Source organism: Lactuca virosa, chromosome 9 (assembly GCF_052849685.1).
Source record: "Lactuca virosa cultivar CGN04683 chromosome 9, Lactuca_virosa_CGN04683_v6, whole genome shotgun sequence".
Taxonomy (NCBI): Eukaryota; Viridiplantae; Streptophyta; class Magnoliopsida; order Asterales; family Asteraceae; genus Lactuca; species Lactuca virosa.
This window is the reverse complement of record NC_136434.1, coordinates 97,619,565-97,637,786: the sequence shown is the minus strand read 5'-3', so window position 1 is coordinate 97,637,786 and position 18,222 is coordinate 97,619,565. Positions and strand designations below refer to the sequence as shown.

Below are 18,222 nucleotides of genomic sequence, written 5' to 3'. Positions count from 1 at the left end.
AATCTAAGGTTTACCAAAGATTGGTTGCTCAAGGACAGTTGGAAGTATAGTGTTAATTCTGGAAGGACCATATTGACATAATCTGTAAGGAGGCAACTCTTGTTCAGAAGTGATAGTCAAAATGGAATATGGAAATGTTTCAAAGTTGGAAATTATTCAATCTGTGTAAGATTAGGAAACTTAATGCAAGAAGGATGTTTCCAAGGAGTTGATCTCCTTGGAATGCTCTGTAATGGTTGTTGTCAAGTCTTTCTGACTCTGTGCATAATCATTACAGGAGGATCAATGCATATAAGTTTAGAATCTAACAGATTTCAGTAAATGGCATGAATTTGGAATTCTTGCATTTGCAGTAAGGATTTGGGACTGTGAAAGAGGATCATTGGAGTTATGTTCAATTGATCTAATTCACAAAGTGAAGATCATAGACAAACATAGTATGCATACTTGGTGTATGGCATGACTAGTGTTTAGAAAACATAGTGTACATGCTTGGAGCATGGGACAACTATTGTTTTAAATTCAAGAATAAAGTTGATAGCTGAAACAGTATACAATGAATAATGTGTAATCATATGGTGATAAATAAAAGGTGTTTTATTTATGTTCATAGGTTTTGATACCATATTAGATTCTATTATTATTGTGTTTCATTTTGCATGTTTTGACTTCCAGAATAACTAGGTCGTTCTTCCTGATTGACTAAGTTATTCAAACTATCCACAGTCGGTCATATGTTGGAAGTAGATATGAATCAAGACTGTCATGGGTTGGCTTGTAGAGGTCTAAGATGTTGGACAAGGGGCTACAACACTCATGAGTGCTCATAAGTTATGAGTATTGGATTCAACCTGCGCTCATTGGAATCACTTCATGGATTTTATCACGAGTGATCATGAGACGATAATATCTTATATTCTTCAAACCTAGAGATATGAGTTGTTACTATGAGTTGGTTGTACATTGATTGCACGAAAACGCATTCGGTAACTCGGTGTTATAAAACGTGCCTTTGTGTATGATTCAACATGTAGTAGAACAAGCCATATAAGTCGAAGTTTATCCATTCCTTTTACCTTCGGGATAAAAGCGATATCTGTGGGCCCCTCGATGATTTGATGATGACAAATGGAAGTGCTAGGCCGAGCCAGGACTGATTTGATTTGTTCAATTAGTCAGTCGTCATAAATCGGAAATCGGGAAACAACAAATGGACAGAGAGAATGATTATAATCCATGTCTCAGTCCATATGATATCTAGAATGGAGGAATATATGATCCCTTATCTAATGGACAAGTCATTTACAAAGGTCAGAGTTCATCTACAAGGTCAGAGTTCGACAGCGGCTTTTGAGAGCTACGATTGCCAGTTGGTTCCTGAAGTCATACGCAATAATAGTTTTAGACTTATCCAAGTGGGAGACTGTTGGATTAGTGTCTAAGTCCATAACTATAATTGGTATGTACTTGACCCGACTCGGCATGGTCCATTTGGGTTGCATGGCATCGGAACATTTGGATAGACCGTTTATGAGGAAAAGACATTTTGTGACATATTAATATATTATAAGTTCTAATATATTAATATGAAATCATGTTATTTAATTAGTATTGATCAAGAATTAATTTGGACTTAATTTAGTGATCAAAAAGAGACTAATTAAATATATGGGGATTGATTGTGTAAATCATTCATTCTTATATATGTGGGCTTATGATCCAAGATTACTTTATGTTGGGTTTAACCCATGTGGTGATCCATGGATACTCCATGGAGGTTAAAACCCATGGAGCATAAGGAATGGGTAAAGTCATGAGTTACATGGTGTAACCCTAATAGCCACACTATATAAGAACCCCTTTAGTTCAAGAAATTGGCACTAGTGATACATATTTTGAGGGCTAGCCGATTTGAACATGTATGTCTTCTTCTCATGGTTATTCCAAGAGTTCATGATGTTGTGTGAACCATTTGAGGTGTCACACTTGGGGCACTAGGCTCTCAAGCTTCATGGAGTCAAGCAACAACAATAAGGTATGTATTCTATCTATTTTAGTATCCTAGTATCAATGTTTTGGTATGCTAGTTAGGATAATACCTTGGATAATCATATTTGCATGTATAATATAGAAAACATAGATCCAAGTTATTTAGGGTTGCATGTACACTTAGGAGTGTTAGAATGCTCAAAACCCATCACTACCAACATCACATAATAACTGACCAGTACACATTCCTTTTAGAAAACACCCATCTAAATTTATTATCCTTCTACAACCACTTCTCCAACCCTCCTTTAGTGCATGAAAACATACATATATCCTGCTAAAGTAAGTTTTCCCATCTGGCATAGAGTTCACAGACAACTTAACTGTTGACCCTGGATTAGACCTTTTTATCTCTTCACCATAGGACCACAACTTTGCATAATTTTCCACTATGGTACCTTCAACAAGAGACATTGCATGTTGCTTAGCTCTCCTATATTGTCCCATACTAACCTCTATGCCAAATTTAGTCTTTACTTCCTCCTTTAACATCCTAACATTGAATTTCTGATTCTCAAGAACTTCCCTGGTGAAATGACTACCAATCCATCTGTAATTGACAATTGACGCTAACTTAAAATTTCTTGCACAATTGTGGTCAATGATAAGGGACTTGATTTGGAATGACTGCTCCTCACTCATCCATGATGCCCATAGCCTAAATGTGCATTGACCAGTACTACACTTAACCAATAACCTTTTACTGTCGTTTTTTTCAAAGTACAGTTGATACCCATTTGCTACAGCATAATTACAAATCATAAATTTTAATTGTTGAGGGTTGGTGAACCTCATACCTAGAATTGGAAAATGCTTCTTCCAAGGTATGTCTTCATTAAACATCGGTTTTCCTTTCACATCTGGGACATTATCATCTTCATCATCTTTTGGATCACCTTCTGTGACTTCCTCATTTCCATTTTCCTGACTTACTCCTTCATAGGTTACTCATTCCATGTTGCTTTCTTGTGGACTCATGAAGTCAATTAGGTCAATACCTTCTTCCCCTTCGATTGACATGTTTGACTTCACAGAACAATTATCCTCATTTTCATTTTCATTTGCCTTACTTACGTGCACAGTAGTACCAAAATGGTCCATGTAAACAGGAACTTGTACTCCACATTGATAAGCAATGTCTATAAATTCTTGATATTGAGGTTCATTCGAAATCAAGGTTAAACCTTCTGGAATTTGTAAATAGGGTTGACAATAATAAAGTTTCTCACACTTCTCTTGTGTGAATCGTTAAAGAAAACCCACAAACTCATTATATGACATACCAGCAAAATCGACGTTGTCGAACACATGATGAACACCATCAGAATAGCAAAAAGGTTTGTTGATGAACACACCTTGGAAATGAATTTTGATTGAGAGGAATATAGCCATCGATCTTCAGTTCCTATGGTGGGACGAGGGTTTTCTCAATGAGGAGGGGTTTCTTCAATGAGGGGGAGGGGATTGTATAAAGCAAACGATTTATTTTATAACAAATTAATATAAGTCTACCACAGGTGGCCATTTCATTAAATGACGTGTCACCGATATTTTCCCTCGTGGCATGTACATTACCTTTCAACCCGGTAAAAGGTTACATAAGGGTATTTTAAAACGGTCAAATGAAAGTATATTCCTTTAATGTGCAAAAAAAAAAAGTTTAGTGACCTTTTAAAAAAACGCGAAAAGTTCGATGGGCTAATATGACATTTGCCCAAACAAAAACATATCCGGCGAGAAACCTGCAACCTGCATCCGATTCTCTGTTGGGGATCTCCCGGTCCCCAACAGGATAAGAATGAAGGTTCATTTATATTCTCCGGTAGGATGGATATCAAAATGGGGATTTGAAGATAAGATGGAATTGGGGTCCTCAGTACTTCCGGGCTCGTTTCCATCTCTCTTTATATTGGGAAATACTAAATAATAGTATGTATGATAGAGCCTTGATATCATGTACATTATTATGAAATTTTTCTTAAGAATATTTTCAAGGCTATCATGAGCGAAAGCAAAAACGGTATTAACGATAGGAAGGATATTAAAACCCTATTGCAATCCAGAGGAGTTTTATATTTGGAAGCAAAGCAACAAGGATACGAAATCAAACCATCATACAACTTGTGCAAACTGCAATAGGTAAAATATTCAAATGGTTAACTAACCTTAAACTTACCAAAGGGCTTCTAGCCCAGCGGTATCCGGTGTTGCTCTCCCTTCTTGAGGATGAGGGTTCAAGTCCCGTCGTGGACATAAATGGATTTAAGGTGTAGTTTAGGACTAGGTTAAATTTGTCGTTTAAAAAAAAAACTAACCTTAAACTTGAGTATCCTACTTAGGGTGGAACACGAATCTTATAATTAGGGTGGTCTAAACCAAAATTAAAATGAAATCAACAAGTTTAATTTGATTCATAGTTACAATTAATACGAAATATTATTACATTGCTCATCAAAATGTGAAAGCAAGTTCTTTTCAAAGTCCAAAACCAATAATATGGTATTATGATAAAAATATAAATATTTATTTGAATTTTTATTATTATTCATTAATTATCATATTTGGTCTAGAAATAAACTATCTTTGTGCATTTATAATTTAATAAGATAATAACGATAAAAAAAAAAAAAAAAAAAAAAAAAACAAACATGCTCGTACATCTTATTAGTGTTAATTTTAAGTTACATAACTTTTAATATGGTTTAAAGGTAATTGAAAGTTCTTAATTAATGCTAATATATAACTTTTGGTTAATTTGAAATGTAATAATAGAGCTCGTTCGAAGTTAAAATCAAAGCAAAATTACATTTTCATTGTTATATTGATATATTCATAGAATAACAACACATTTTATTTCCATCTCTATTTAAACACATTTCAATGTTTCTTTAAGAACCATGATATCGATTCATTAATTCCATATAATTAAAGATTTTTTATAATGTGTCACCCAATAAATTGGCAAAGTTTTTCTTTTTGAAAAATAGGCATAGCCGCATAGCCCATGTCTCGAAAGCGGTCCTACATGGACTCGAGCCTAGGTCACCCATTAGGGCATTCACGAATTGATCTTATCACTAAGGTCAAAAACCAAAGGGTCAATGACCTAGCGGTAAGGAGTGACTCTCTCATATAAGTGGTTATTTGGGAATAGGTTAGTTAGTTTGTCGTTTCAAATAAAATAAAATAAAATAAGGTTAAAAAATAAAGATTTTATGTTTGTATAACTTTAAAAGAGTTAAAGTGCAAGAAACTGAAACATAATTTTATTGATTTGTTTATTATAGTATTATACTTTTTTTCTATTACTATTATACTTTTTCTTCTATTACTATATCATAGTTTGAAAAATCTACAACTTATAACAATACTATACAAATACATAGTTATTTTCAATACTACAACAAGATAAATTTAAAAAGTATGATGTCATATCCCAAACTCAAAATATTCAATCTAGAAAACCTCTAACGGGTCAACACCATACAACCATAAGCTCAATGTATAAGAGTTAAATCATGATAAATGTTAAGATCGGAAAACTGTCAGCATAAACTGTCAGCATGGAGCTCCCTTAAAGGAGAGAAACTTCATTTTTACATGATTTTCTGCTGACAGTTTCCCGATCTTAACAGATCACAGTAGGGGTGAGCATTGTGCGGTTCGGTGCGGTTTTTGGCAAAAACCAAACCGAAAACTGCAACTTCGGTTTTTTGACGTTTAGAAACCGCACCATTTGGTTTTTATGCGGTTCGGTTTTTGCGGTTTTTTTTCGGTTTTTTGCGGTTCGGTTTTTTCTTTGCGGTTTTTTGTCATTTTTTTTATTTGTTTTTTTTTTGTCTTTTTACTAAAACTCGGGTAACTCAACGAGTTACTTTAACTCGGATGAGAAGTGTTAATCATTTTTTGAGAAAGTTTATGTATAGATGAGGAGCGTAAAATTTTTCATCCCCAACAATGTGCGACTCCTCAAAGATGTAGGTTAAAAGCTATAGACTTGACTCTCTTATATGAAATGTGAGAATGGTGAATGTTTTATCTCAAATGCGATGACGGATACACTTATAAGGTTGACAAAATTAAAGCCCAAATGATATCTTGGAGATGAAGCGATACCACAACCTCTTGGTTTGAAATCAATTAATATAACCACTCATTCAACATGTTTCTAATGCTTGAATATAATACGAATTAAATATAGTATTTGTTTCACTGGTACATACGATACTGTCAATTAATGTATTCATAATAATGATATTATCATTACTAGTACGCTTAATATTAAAATGTTAAAAAATATAATAAACATTATTTGTTCTTGTAAATATCACTATATTTATGTTTAAAAATATACAATCATCCTCTGATAAGATAGATATTTATATATAAAAATTTTAATTGTCAAGACTTCTTCATTCTTACAAATATCAACACTTAATATATATATATATATATATATATATATATATATATATATATATATATATATATATATACTATATTAATATACATACATAATTGTACAATACTTTTGTGCACAAAGTCTTAATTTTAAGACATCAATTTAAGAGGTACAAGTATTAAAGCATGACTTTTTTATCCTCACACGGATTGATGTCCGGATTGCCAACATGTCACCTTATCCGATGGATGAGATAACACAAAGGTGATCCAACGAATGCAAACGTATGTGAACAAACACACACAAACCCCACTCATTCCTCTCCAGCTATCTCGATGTCAACAGCTTTCAAATCCAAAAAACTCTCTCTTTCTCTCAACCTGCATTAGGGTTTATCTTGAAACGTGAATCCAACAAAATCGTTGTCACCACCATCACTCGCAACAGCTACACCACCTTCTACAACAAAATCGATGTCCATGGTCCACCTTCTCCGCCTAAACGATCTGAAAACCCCCCACCACAACCGTGAACAGGTAAGAACCTTAAACCATCTAACATAGCAAAATTCCTGAGAAACCTCAAATGCATCCTTCACTCATTCCTCTCCAGCCCTTCTGTGGTTATGTATATAGTTTCTCTATCTAACTCGCTTTCTCTGATTTTGATCAGAATCTCGGTAGTGGTTATAGTGTGAAAACCGCGAGCGGTGCTGAGTCGGAGACATGGATCTGAATTCATTGGTTAAAGGGCTCGAGAGTAGGTCTCGTTTGGGGCCGTCGGTGGTACAAAATGCATCGACAAGAATGGTTCTATGTGTCGAAAGATCTATGGACCTGGTTGGGTCCGATTGGGCTCGACTGTTCGTCTTCTTTACACGTAAAGAAAAATAAAGTTTCAATTACAATATTTTTAAGTTTAATTTTATGTTCTTTCTGTATGATCTTGAGTTTTTTTTATGAAATGAATGACAATTGTTAAAAGTTTAGTAAAACTGTGTTTGCAGGTAAAGATTAGACAAAGACGACACCTTGTGAGAACAAGATGGAGAAGAAAGATGCAACAGGGTACTAAGTTTTATGCAAGACCATGAGTTTAATTTATCACATTCTCCTTCTCTCCGTCTCTTTCGACTAGGTGGAGATAAATCTCCACCTGAAGCTTCCATTTACTTAAAATTGTCTACAATTCAGAAAAAGGTGGTGTTTTTATTTAATCTGATGTAAAAAGCACATTAATTTGCTCATGTTTTAGTTAATTGGGTTTTGTATACAATATTTTAGTTTTAAATAATGAGTTAAACCGTTATTTTGCAGCTGTTAGAGATATTGCTTCAAAGAAAGGCCTTCAAGTAAAGACATCGTTTTACATCTTAACACAATATCTCAAGTCTTTATGTTTCCTCTTGAACCCATTGATTTGTAATGTTATAATGAAGTTGAGTCTTATTTTGACATTTGTTTGTAGGGATTGTTTTCTGCAAGTTGTTTGATTGGATTTGGGGGGATTTTAAGGGAAAAGTTGGAAGGAAGAAGAAGCACACTGTGAAGATGGAGAAATGGACTGGATGTATAATTGGAGGAATCATTTTGTGATTAAGGTTTTTTAATATAATTCACGGTTGCTGATGAATGAGGTTATACAGTAGCTAGAATGCTCAATTTTATTCCATTTTTTGTTGTGTTTCCATGGAAACAGAGTTGGGTATTTTGTAGAATCTCATTTTTCTGTTAATTTTTGCAGGCTGTGTTGGTTACCGATTCAACATTATCATTTTTGTTGGGAAAAGTTATCCCAGGAAGAAGTTTAGCTTTAACCGGTATGTAGACTTGTGGAAAATCCACAAGACTTTGGTTAATTTTGTTAAGCATTGGCCAACAGTGAGGACACATCTGAAAGTTTTTTTGCCAAGATACAACTCACGTTTTCTTATGCTTTCTCTTTTTTCTGTAAATATTATATGATTTACAGATCTGAAATCTTTTTGATAATATTTACTAAAAATATTATATGAAAATATTTTGTGATTTACTGATTTAAAAGATCAAAACGTTGATTCTGCATGATTTGTCTCCTTTGCAGGGTTGTCATATGATACCAAAGAATATGCATTTTATGGTTTCATTTAATTTTTTGCCTTTTTCTTTGATCTGGTTATAGAGAGATGATTGTATATGGTTCTTGTGTGTAGGTTTATAATTATTTGTTTTATGATGATATATTTTGTGATATAGATGAACAAAAAGCAAAACTATTTTTTTATGTTTAGTTTCTATTTTCAAGGATCATGTATATGATGATGTGAATCAATTTGGTTATTGTGAATAAGTTCTTGGGTTGTTTTCTTAATAATGTGCTATTAGAAGAGTAACTTGAAATCTGATCTTCAACAGGAAGAAAGAGACTCTATTTGTTGAAGAGCAAGGTATAAACAATTGGCCAACTTATGAAACAACTTATTCAAAACAGATTTTTTTAGCCTGAAATGAGTGTTTTCTATTTTTGTTTTCTGCACCAAGTTGTCTAAGGTGGTGCACATAATAACATTTTTAGTTATTATTTCTTTTGTGTGTGAATTTTCTTATTCTTGAATGTATGTAGTAGAAAAAATTCTGTCAAATCGTGTTGATGTGCATTGAATAAGTACAAAATAGCTTATTTTGTTAATATAATGTTTGTTTATGTGTTTTCATATCTGAAACGTGAAATATGTTTTTCAAAATAATATGTATAAATTGTATATGTAGTTATTATAGAGGTTGTTTTCATTCCTTTTAATTAGTCTCTAAAATTTAAAAATGTTTTTGATTGCATCGGAAAATAAAACTAAAATAAAGAAAAATATAAAAGTTTATTTTTTTTATTTGCTGTTGCATTTCTAATTCAACATTAATAGTAAGGTACTGATGTCTTATTTGTTATATATATATATATATATATATATATATATATATGTAAACAAAGTTTTTGTAGTTATCAATTATTAAAAAAAATATGAATCAACTTTTGCATTTAATAAAACATTGATTTTACGTTTTTTCTTTACAAACGTTGCTATATGAACTAACTGATTTTGTTTTTTTTACACATTCAATTAAACTAAAGGAAAAAAACTTTGTTTGTATGTTTCACTTTTTTATAACTATTTCAAATTAGGTTAGTTATTTTCTAAATAGGTATTAAAAAAAACTTCTACTAAATTACATAATTAAATCTTACTTTACAAAATTAAATTATTTATTTTCAAATAAATGAAAGAATAATTAAAACTAGAAAGGTGACCCCCGCTACGCGGGGGCCAAAAGCTTTCAATGTTATTTCCGAATTGATAAATATGACAGACATACAAAGTGCAAGGATGAAAAGTCCGGGCTTTGCCCCGGACAAAAAATGTAAAAGTTTTGACTGCAAGGACCAGAAGTGTGAAAATGGCTAAAGAATTAAAAGGGTAGGAATTAGCAACTTTTTAGAAAAGGGATCAAAGTTGTCAAACCGTTAAAGTTTTGTGGCCAAACTTTAACTATTAAAAGGTTTCAAAAAAGTATAAAAATATTGATTGCAAGGACTAAAAGTGTCAAAATGGGTAAAGAATAATGACCAAAGTTGCCAAAAAACATCCAAATTTAGTATTCCTAACTTCCAACAATAATACAAGGACCAATTCTGCCAAAAAAATGGGAAGTTGAATGGAACACAAATAAAAGGACATGAATAAATTAATTAAAGAAGTACATGGACCGGATATGTAAATTAAGGGACCAAACTTGGACAAAGTATCCCAAATTTACTATTCATTTCTTCCATAACTTTTATATATATATATATATATATATATATATATATATATATATATATATATATATATATATATATATATATAATAAGAGAGAAATATTAAAGTAGCATAGGATGTTGCACAAGGCTCATGACATATTATCATGTTTTAACTTATATATTACATATTCCCAAGATTTTATTTGTATCAATAATAAAAATATCCAAACATCATTAATTTATTAAATAAATAAATTTATAAATATTTTTAATAGTTTAAAATATCAAAATAATTTTAGTAAATAAATTTACAAACGTAATAACAGTTTCATGAAATATGGATATATTAATATTATACTATTATAATCTATAATTAAAACCCTTTTTACAATAAAGGTAATAAAAACAATTATATATATTTTATGAAAAAATCAAAGAGTTGCATCTCCTTCTGAGTCCATTCAAAATCTTACATTGAAATATTCGTTGAAAAACTCTTTAGTAAACCATGAAATTTGAATAGTTAATTTCTTACAATGAAATAATATTTAAATTAATAAATTCAATCCATTATAATCGCAAAATTATAAATGTATTTAAGTTTAAATTACTTAATTAGTAGAAATTATGTCATTAAGAGGCGTTATATAATTTAAGCATTTGGTGTTGTTCTAAGGAATATTATGGGACATTTCTAACACCAAACGCAATATCCATAACAATACAACACGTTCTCCACTTGCGATAAACTAACTATTCCGCCATAGCATCTACATACCTAGCTATATACTATTCGCCAAAAGAAACTACCCGGCACAAAACAATCCACCAAAATGCTGAAACGAACTATCTGACACAAAAGAAAACTAATTGCCGCATTCAAACTATCTGCTGAACGTAACTATCTGGAGTCGCCGCATCGCGCGGGTACCCTACTAGTATATATATATATATATATATATATATATATATATATATATATATATATATATATATATATATATATATATATATATATATATTATATATATATATATATATATATATATATATAGGGCTGTAAACGAACCGAACGAACACGAACAAAGGCTTGTTCATGTTCGTTCGTTTAAGTTAGACGAACAATTGAACGAACACGAACGAATAAACGAACGGAGTTTTCTTGTTCATGTTCGTTCGTTTAACAAATTGTCTTGTTCATGTTCGTTCGTTTATGTTCGTGAACATGCTAAACGAACATAAACGAACGAACAAAAGTTAAATAAACACAATTGAACATATATGAACATAAACGAACTATAATATAGTAATGTAATAAATAACAATTGAAAATATATGAACATAAAAAAACTTAAACGAACGAACATAAATGAACGTAAACGAACAACATCAACGAACGTAAATGAACGAACGAGACCATTGTTCATGTTCGTTCGTTTAACTAAACGAACGAGAATTTGTGTTCATGTTCGTTCATTTATTAAATAAACGAACATAAACGAACTTCTCGCCGAACAGTTCACGAATGGTTCGCCGAACGTTCAGTTCGTTTACAGCCTATATATATATATATATATATATATATATATATATATATATATATATATATATATATATATATATATATATATACGGTGCGGTTCGGTTTTTTGCGGTTTTTGCAAGACTAGAAACCGCACCGCACCGAACATTTTCGGTTTTTGCAAAACTAAAAACCGCACCGTCGGTTTTCATTTCGGTTTCGGTTTTTCGGTTTCGGTTTATGCGGGTTTTTCGGTTTTTTCAGTTTACGGTTCGGTTTTTGCTCACCCCTAGATCACAGTACCTGATTTAACTCTTACACATTGAGTTTATGGTTGTATATATGATGTGGACAGTTTGAGGTTTCCGAGATTCAATATCGAAACCTTATCACATTGTCAATGTGTGACTCCAACCATAGGAATCAGTGTGATCATTTGTTTTATCTTGACCTTAATCATGTTACCCATAACTAACTGAGCTACCTCTTGAAGGCCAAAAATGTCATAATAAAAAAAATAAGTGCAATATAATTGCTTATATCTGTCGAAATATAATGTGTTAAAAAGAAACAACAGAATAATCCGGATAAAAATAGAATATTCTAATATACCATAGAATATAATACGTTTTATTTTTTATAATAAGCTTTTCCAAGTAGAGGAGTGTTCTCAATTTTAATACGTCGACGGCCATGATGAGCAAATAAATTGGTAGCATGTGTCCATAAACTTGAACCTAATAAGTAATACCTACCACATTGTTGTCATCCCTCTAGAACATATATATACTTCCCTACCAAACCCCATTTTATAATATATACAAATACAAACAAATCCCAAAAAGCTATCACATAGGACTCATTAAGAACAAACATGGCCACATCTCCAGTCAACCATGTCTTCTTCACTACCATATTCATTCTCATCGCCATAGCCACCGTCTGCCGATCAGTAAGCTAACCGGCCAACCCTCACCAATTCATACATCCACTAACAGTTTTTGTTAATCATATATTGCAGGATGATCCAGACTGCGTGTACACCGTCTACGTACGAACTGGTTCCGTCTGGAAAGGTGGAACGGACTCCAAAATAACTCTGACACTATATGATGCAGCTGGCTATGGCATAAGGATCAACGACATCGAGGCTTGGGGTGGCTTGATGGGTTCCGACTATGATTACTTCGAGCGGAGCAACCTCGACATATTTAGTGGCCGAGGACCATGTTTGACCGGACCACCTTGTGAGATGAATTTGACGTCGGATGGGACCGGAGATCACCATGGATGGTACTGTAACTATGTAGAGGTCACCACCACCGGAGCTCATACACCGTGTGCGCAGCAGGAGTTTACCGTGGAGCAGTGGTTGGCCACAGATACTTCGCCGTATGAACTGACGGCCATCAGAAACTACTGTGAGTATTCTTCCACCCGTCGCAGAGTCGGTGGTGGCCACGTGATACTGGAGTCCAATTCTTCGTCTGTCCTTGGGATGCGAAAATAAATGGGGTTGGTAGAGGATTATGTTTTAATAATTATTATGTGCAGAAAGGTGACTTGTTACGTTGTATGCCACTTGTTTGCCAATAGTTTGGGGCCCAATAATTTAGAATAAGATCCAACATAGTTGGTTTGAAAAGAAATGGGTTAAGGTAATATCAATGTTTTTTTAACTAGTTTATTGTACTTTTTATATATTTACTAAGTTGGTATATTTAATATATATCTTGCTTAAGGTATGAGGTAACTTATTGACCAAATTAAATACATTGGCATGGCAGCTTAGTAGCAATGAAATGATATGTTTATATATATTTTGCTATATATGAACATTTTTAATTTACAACAAAATACCAATTTGGGTTGTTTTCCACTTTTCCTTCCTACGTGGCTTAACTTTTTTAGGCTGAAAAAAATAATAATAATAATTAAAAAAAAAACTATAATGGAACTTTTATCAGATTAACTCCTACACAAAGATCGAGAACAGTAAAAGACGTCCAAATTTCCGGTTAAATGATCTTTTATCGGTTTCTTTTGAATAATGTGGAAATTGATGTTGCTTGGCTGATGACATGGAATGTCCACGTCATCAATTTCACTTTAAATAAACCTTTTTGGACTAAAATAAGTTTATTGCCTTCATTATCTTCATATCTTTGGTAGCTAGGTCGATCCTCTTCTTCAAAATCAAGCTCCAAGTTGATCAAATACATCTCCAACACCTCATACACATTCTTCAAAACTAATGGGTAAATCTTGTGTTTTGAGGAAGCGCATTATATGTCATTGTTCAAGATGTCACGTTGATTATTATAAGGAATCAAAAAGATAATTTAACCGGCAAGGTAGACAAAATTAATAGGAAAATATCAATGTCATGATTTTAATGTACAGTTTGTTTCCCATAAGAATCCCAATGATAGATTTGTGTATTTCTGCCATTGGATTTACAACCAATAAACCTATGTTACTAACCATTTCGACAAAAAACTAAACAGTTCGTTTCAATATATATTTTTTATCATTCACGATTTAATTACAAAAGGTTTTTCTTATAACGACCACATAAGATCATGTGTATTTTTATGTTTTAACTAATAACAAACTAAACTATATAACTTTATAACATAAAAACACTAAATATGAAATATAAAATTTACGAACTTTCAAACTATCCATGAAAACATGCCAATACTAATATTTAACTATTAATTATAGAGTTTTTTTTTTTTAAATTACCAATTTTAATGTGTTTGGCAAGATTTCCTATCAAATAACCACTTCTTTTGCATAAAATAAAGGAAACGAACTTTCAGAAAAATACCGGATCACTGGTTCAAAATTGCAACTCAACACATAACAAGCACAGCACATATGATTGCACAACTCAGCATCCAAGTATTTCTCAATTATGAAATGGCATGCCACATAAGCAAAGGAGGAAAATAAATGATCTAACATTAGAACCATAATTTCAAATGTAGATCCAACATTTTTTACCTTTTTACCAGAAAGCAATAGCATGAGATAAGATACGTTGTGATAACTACTCATTAGAATCATAGTTTGGAAAAGGTGACATAGTTTAAAAGAAGCATGATAATGATAAGGAGGTAGAAGAAAGATGTATAATAAGTAGAAGAAGATCAAAGGCCTAAGCCAACAGTACGGCCATCTCTGCGACGAAGGCCAGCAGTGTACTGTTTTTCCAAGTCGATCTGCAGCTCTTTCTGCTTCTCTGCAAGAGTGGCGTCTGAAACATCTGGTTTGGGGTCCACTTTTACACCCTACAATTGGCCATATGTACCAATACAACCTCAGACTCTAAAACATGTGTCAGTATCATCAAACACCTATTGTGCTGTGTAGTGCAGTGGATAAATAATAAAAAGAACACAAGAAAGAAACCAACAAGTAAAAGTACCATGAGTTTCTTGAACTTCTCTTGTCGTTCCCGATCAGAGAACATGGATGTGTCCCACTTGTGACCACTCTGCATTCATACATATCCCAATCAACAAAAATAAATATAAACTTGGTATTTTGGGAAGAAATGCGTATGTTTGGACTTTGGTTACCAAATCATTATTTCTAAGCAACTGTATAATATGCTTCATCAGAATACTTCTTATGGATTACAAGATTCAAGCATGTAGGAAAAAATTAGCAAACATATAATCAATCATAGTATACCTCTTCGGTAGCTGTGCTCTTCTTACTCCCCCATAACAGCTTCTTCTTTTGGTCAGTTGACATGATGCCCGTTCCAATCAGGTTTCTATTCACTGATCAACAGATAATTCAAAAAGGGAAATACAAATCAAACAAGCACGACTCAAAACATAATCCTTAGAACCATAAGATTATATATATATACATACCTAACTCTGCAGCCTTCATTGCAGCTATTTTTGCAGCATCTATATCAGAATCCTTCACGAACTCTTGCTCTACAGTCGCTTTACCAACAAACTCTTGACCATGTTTTGAACTTGAAGACTGGACTTCATTGGCAACACCCACATGCTTTGAACCTAAATTAAATATTCAAAGTTATAAAACAGACCCAACTTCAGAATTGGGTCCCAAAAAAAAAAAAAAAAAGTCAAAGTCAAAGTTAGTTACCTGAATTACCATCCCTGCTGAACTCTGGATCTTTATCCATGCTAAACATTGACTTCCTTGCAGCTAAAACAGTTTTATCATCAACTAGCTCTTTAGGTTCCTTGAAATGTCGGTCCTTAAGTTCCCTAGCCTCCTGATTGTAGGACTTTCCCTTTTCAAACCTTCCTCCATATTTGGTGTCATCAAGCTCCTTAGAATCCCTCCAAGAAGTGTCTTTATGATGATGATGTCCGGATCGATGTCCCCTAGACTCCTCAAAAGTAGGTAATGATTCACTTTTCCCACCCTTGGAAGCTCTTGGGTAGTCTCTTTTTTCATCCCTTTTGTCCCTATCCCTACCTCTATGTCCTGAACCATCTGATCTATCTCGGGAGTATTTATCACTATAGCTGCCCTTATGAAAGCTTTTCTGATCTTCATCTGCATACTTGTCCCTTCTTTTATGATCATCATGCCTACGATCATTATAAGATCTTCGATCAGAATGTCTGTTTGAATTTGAACTGCTGTAACGGCTTCTTTTGTAATCCCTATTGTCATCCTTCCTTTGCAAGGAATGGGTGGGGGTAGAACTACGGTCACAAGCGGGCTCCACTGAAAATCAAAACTGTGTCATTATCTTGTATCTTGTTGTTCAATGTAAAAGCACCCAAAAGAAGGAGTTCATAATCATGACAAAACTCATAACATTTCATAGAAAGAAAACTAACCATCAGAAGAAGAAGAGCCACTCACTGGAGACCTACGGCGATACTTTCTGTTGGAAGAATCATTTGAAGGCTTATGAAATGCTGCTTTAGCTCCATCACTATCCATAGGAGAATGCAAGTCCGAATCCATATTGGCTGATGTCATATAGCACCAAATTGCATCAGAAAGTGTACATACACAGTAATCTTCTCGATAGTGTGATGTTAGATCAAACCATATAGCACCAAAATTGCATTAGAAAGTTTATAGCTCTCAGCAGGGTATAAATACAATGTCAAAATGATTAATATACCTGTAAATTAATTTTGGTATAATGTTCTGATACTTGTCATAAACATAGTATCCTGTAATCACAAGAAATGCACAGCTTTTTTAATCATTCCATCTAAAGTTCTTCATATTAAGACTGTGTTCATAGATAAATCTACAAAACGTACGATGTAGCTTGACAGCTATTTTCACTCATGGATGCTTAGACATAAAACCGTTTGAGAAGACGAGGATCTTGCCTACCTAAATTCAAGATGTTTGAGATTTAATCAAGGCAATTTAGTTCTACAGGGGCTTCTTAAAAACATTTTAGCAAAGCTCGACCGCAGGCTCTTGAATAGTTACCATGTTTTATAGTCGAGCCTGTAAGCCAGTTTACAACCAAAATTTCCATTGAACTTACAATAAACTGTTCAAACAAGACAGACTGAAATACTCAAAGAACCAACCAAAGCCGTACAGTTAACTCAATAGCGCAAAAAAAATTAATGGATCTACGCTCTGTGAATCTAACATACGCACATACCGACAAAAACCCAAATTAATAATCAAATAAAGGTACCTAGTTGGTGAACGATGTCAGACAGAGGCGAATGGCAACGGTGAAGGAAACAGAAGAGGAGACGGGCGGTGGTGGAGAATTCCACGGCGAGAGGAAGGACGGAGGGTGTGGATTGCTAGGGTTCTTTGTTTGGACTTCGGAGTATCGTTTCGATTAAATTCGACGACAGATTGGCTTTCCCTTTTCCTCAGTTTTAATTTTAACTAACTAAAGAGTAAGTTACAGTTTTGGTCCATGGGATTTGGTCAAAGTCTCACTTTTTGTCCCAGATCAAAAACAATTGATAGAATGCATCCTTATGGTTGGTAAAAGTTACACAGTGGTATAAAAAGACTGATTTATCCTTTCTATTTTTTATTTTTTATTATACTTATTTACAATTCTTTTAAATATAAAAATAAAAAAGGTTATACCTTACCGCACCCAACCCCAACTCACTCCCCATCTTCTTTATTTCCCTCCAGAACAATCATCGTCACCCTTATTTCACCTACAAAAAGCACCATCACCATCTTCAAATCCTCTTCCTTAATTTCATTTCTCTTTCTCTCTGTTCATTACGTCTAATATCCGTGGTCTTGAAAACACACCAATATTTTTAGGAAAAAAAAAAGGAAACAACCTGTAACTTGTTCCAGTAAATTCATTAAATCCGACTACTTTTATACACCACAACACCCCTATGGATTTTAATCATAAATTCATAATCGCATCTCATTTTTTCCATATTTTGATCTCATAACTCGTGATTGACCATCTTTATAAAACTTTTGTTAGGGAATCAGATGATACTTGCAA

The 18,222-nt window shown here is 33.2% G+C and overlaps 2 protein-coding genes and 1 long non-coding RNA gene across 8 annotated transcripts; 2 read left to right on the top strand and 1 right to left on the bottom strand.

Moving 5' to 3' along the window:
* The first annotated feature begins 6,761 nt into the window (after positions 1–6,761).
* Positions 6,762–9,086, top strand: LOC145141274 (uncharacterized). Of its 6 annotated transcripts, none has more exons than XR_013722552.1 (7): positions 6,763–6,987; positions 7,124–7,330; positions 7,458–7,650; positions 7,768–7,802; positions 7,919–8,087; positions 8,195–8,270; positions 8,845–9,086. It is a non-coding gene; the product is annotated as an uncharacterized LOC145141274 (long non-coding RNA). The 6 variants fall into 6 exon arrangements; XR_013722551.1 differs by lacking the exon at positions 8,845–9,086 and adding an exon at positions 8,534–8,779; XR_013722553.1 differs by lacking the exon at positions 8,845–9,086 and adding an exon at positions 8,534–8,779 and having other exon boundaries at positions 6,762–6,987; positions 7,768–7,840; positions 7,919–8,270.
* A 3,420-nt stretch (positions 9,087–12,506) lies between these two features.
* LOC145138245 (PLAT domain-containing protein 3-like) lies at positions 12,507–13,476 on the top strand. The gene is made up of 2 exons (XM_079072354.1): positions 12,507–12,699; positions 12,769–13,476. Exons 1-2 carry the CDS (start codon positions 12,622–12,624, stop codon positions 13,255–13,257), a joined length of 567 nt encoding a protein of 188 aa, XP_078928480.1. The 5' UTR covers positions 12,507–12,621; the 3' UTR covers positions 13,258–13,476.
* Positions 13,477–14,693: 1,217 nt separating this feature from the next.
* On the bottom strand, positions 14,694–17,596 carry LOC145140839 (pre-mRNA-splicing factor). Its single transcript, XM_079074220.1, has 8 exons — positions 17,425–17,596; positions 16,885–16,936; positions 16,592–16,726; positions 15,882–16,475; positions 15,638–15,790; positions 15,450–15,541; positions 15,181–15,249; positions 14,694–15,043 (listed from the first exon to the last, which is right to left on the bottom strand). The coding sequence occupies exons 3-8, from the start codon at positions 16,719–16,721 to the stop codon at positions 14,903–14,905; spliced, it is 1,179 nt and encodes a 392-aa protein (XP_078930346.1). The 5' UTR covers positions 16,722–16,726; positions 16,885–16,936; positions 17,425–17,596; the 3' UTR covers positions 14,694–14,902.
* Between the last annotated feature and the right edge of the window lie 626 nt (positions 17,597–18,222).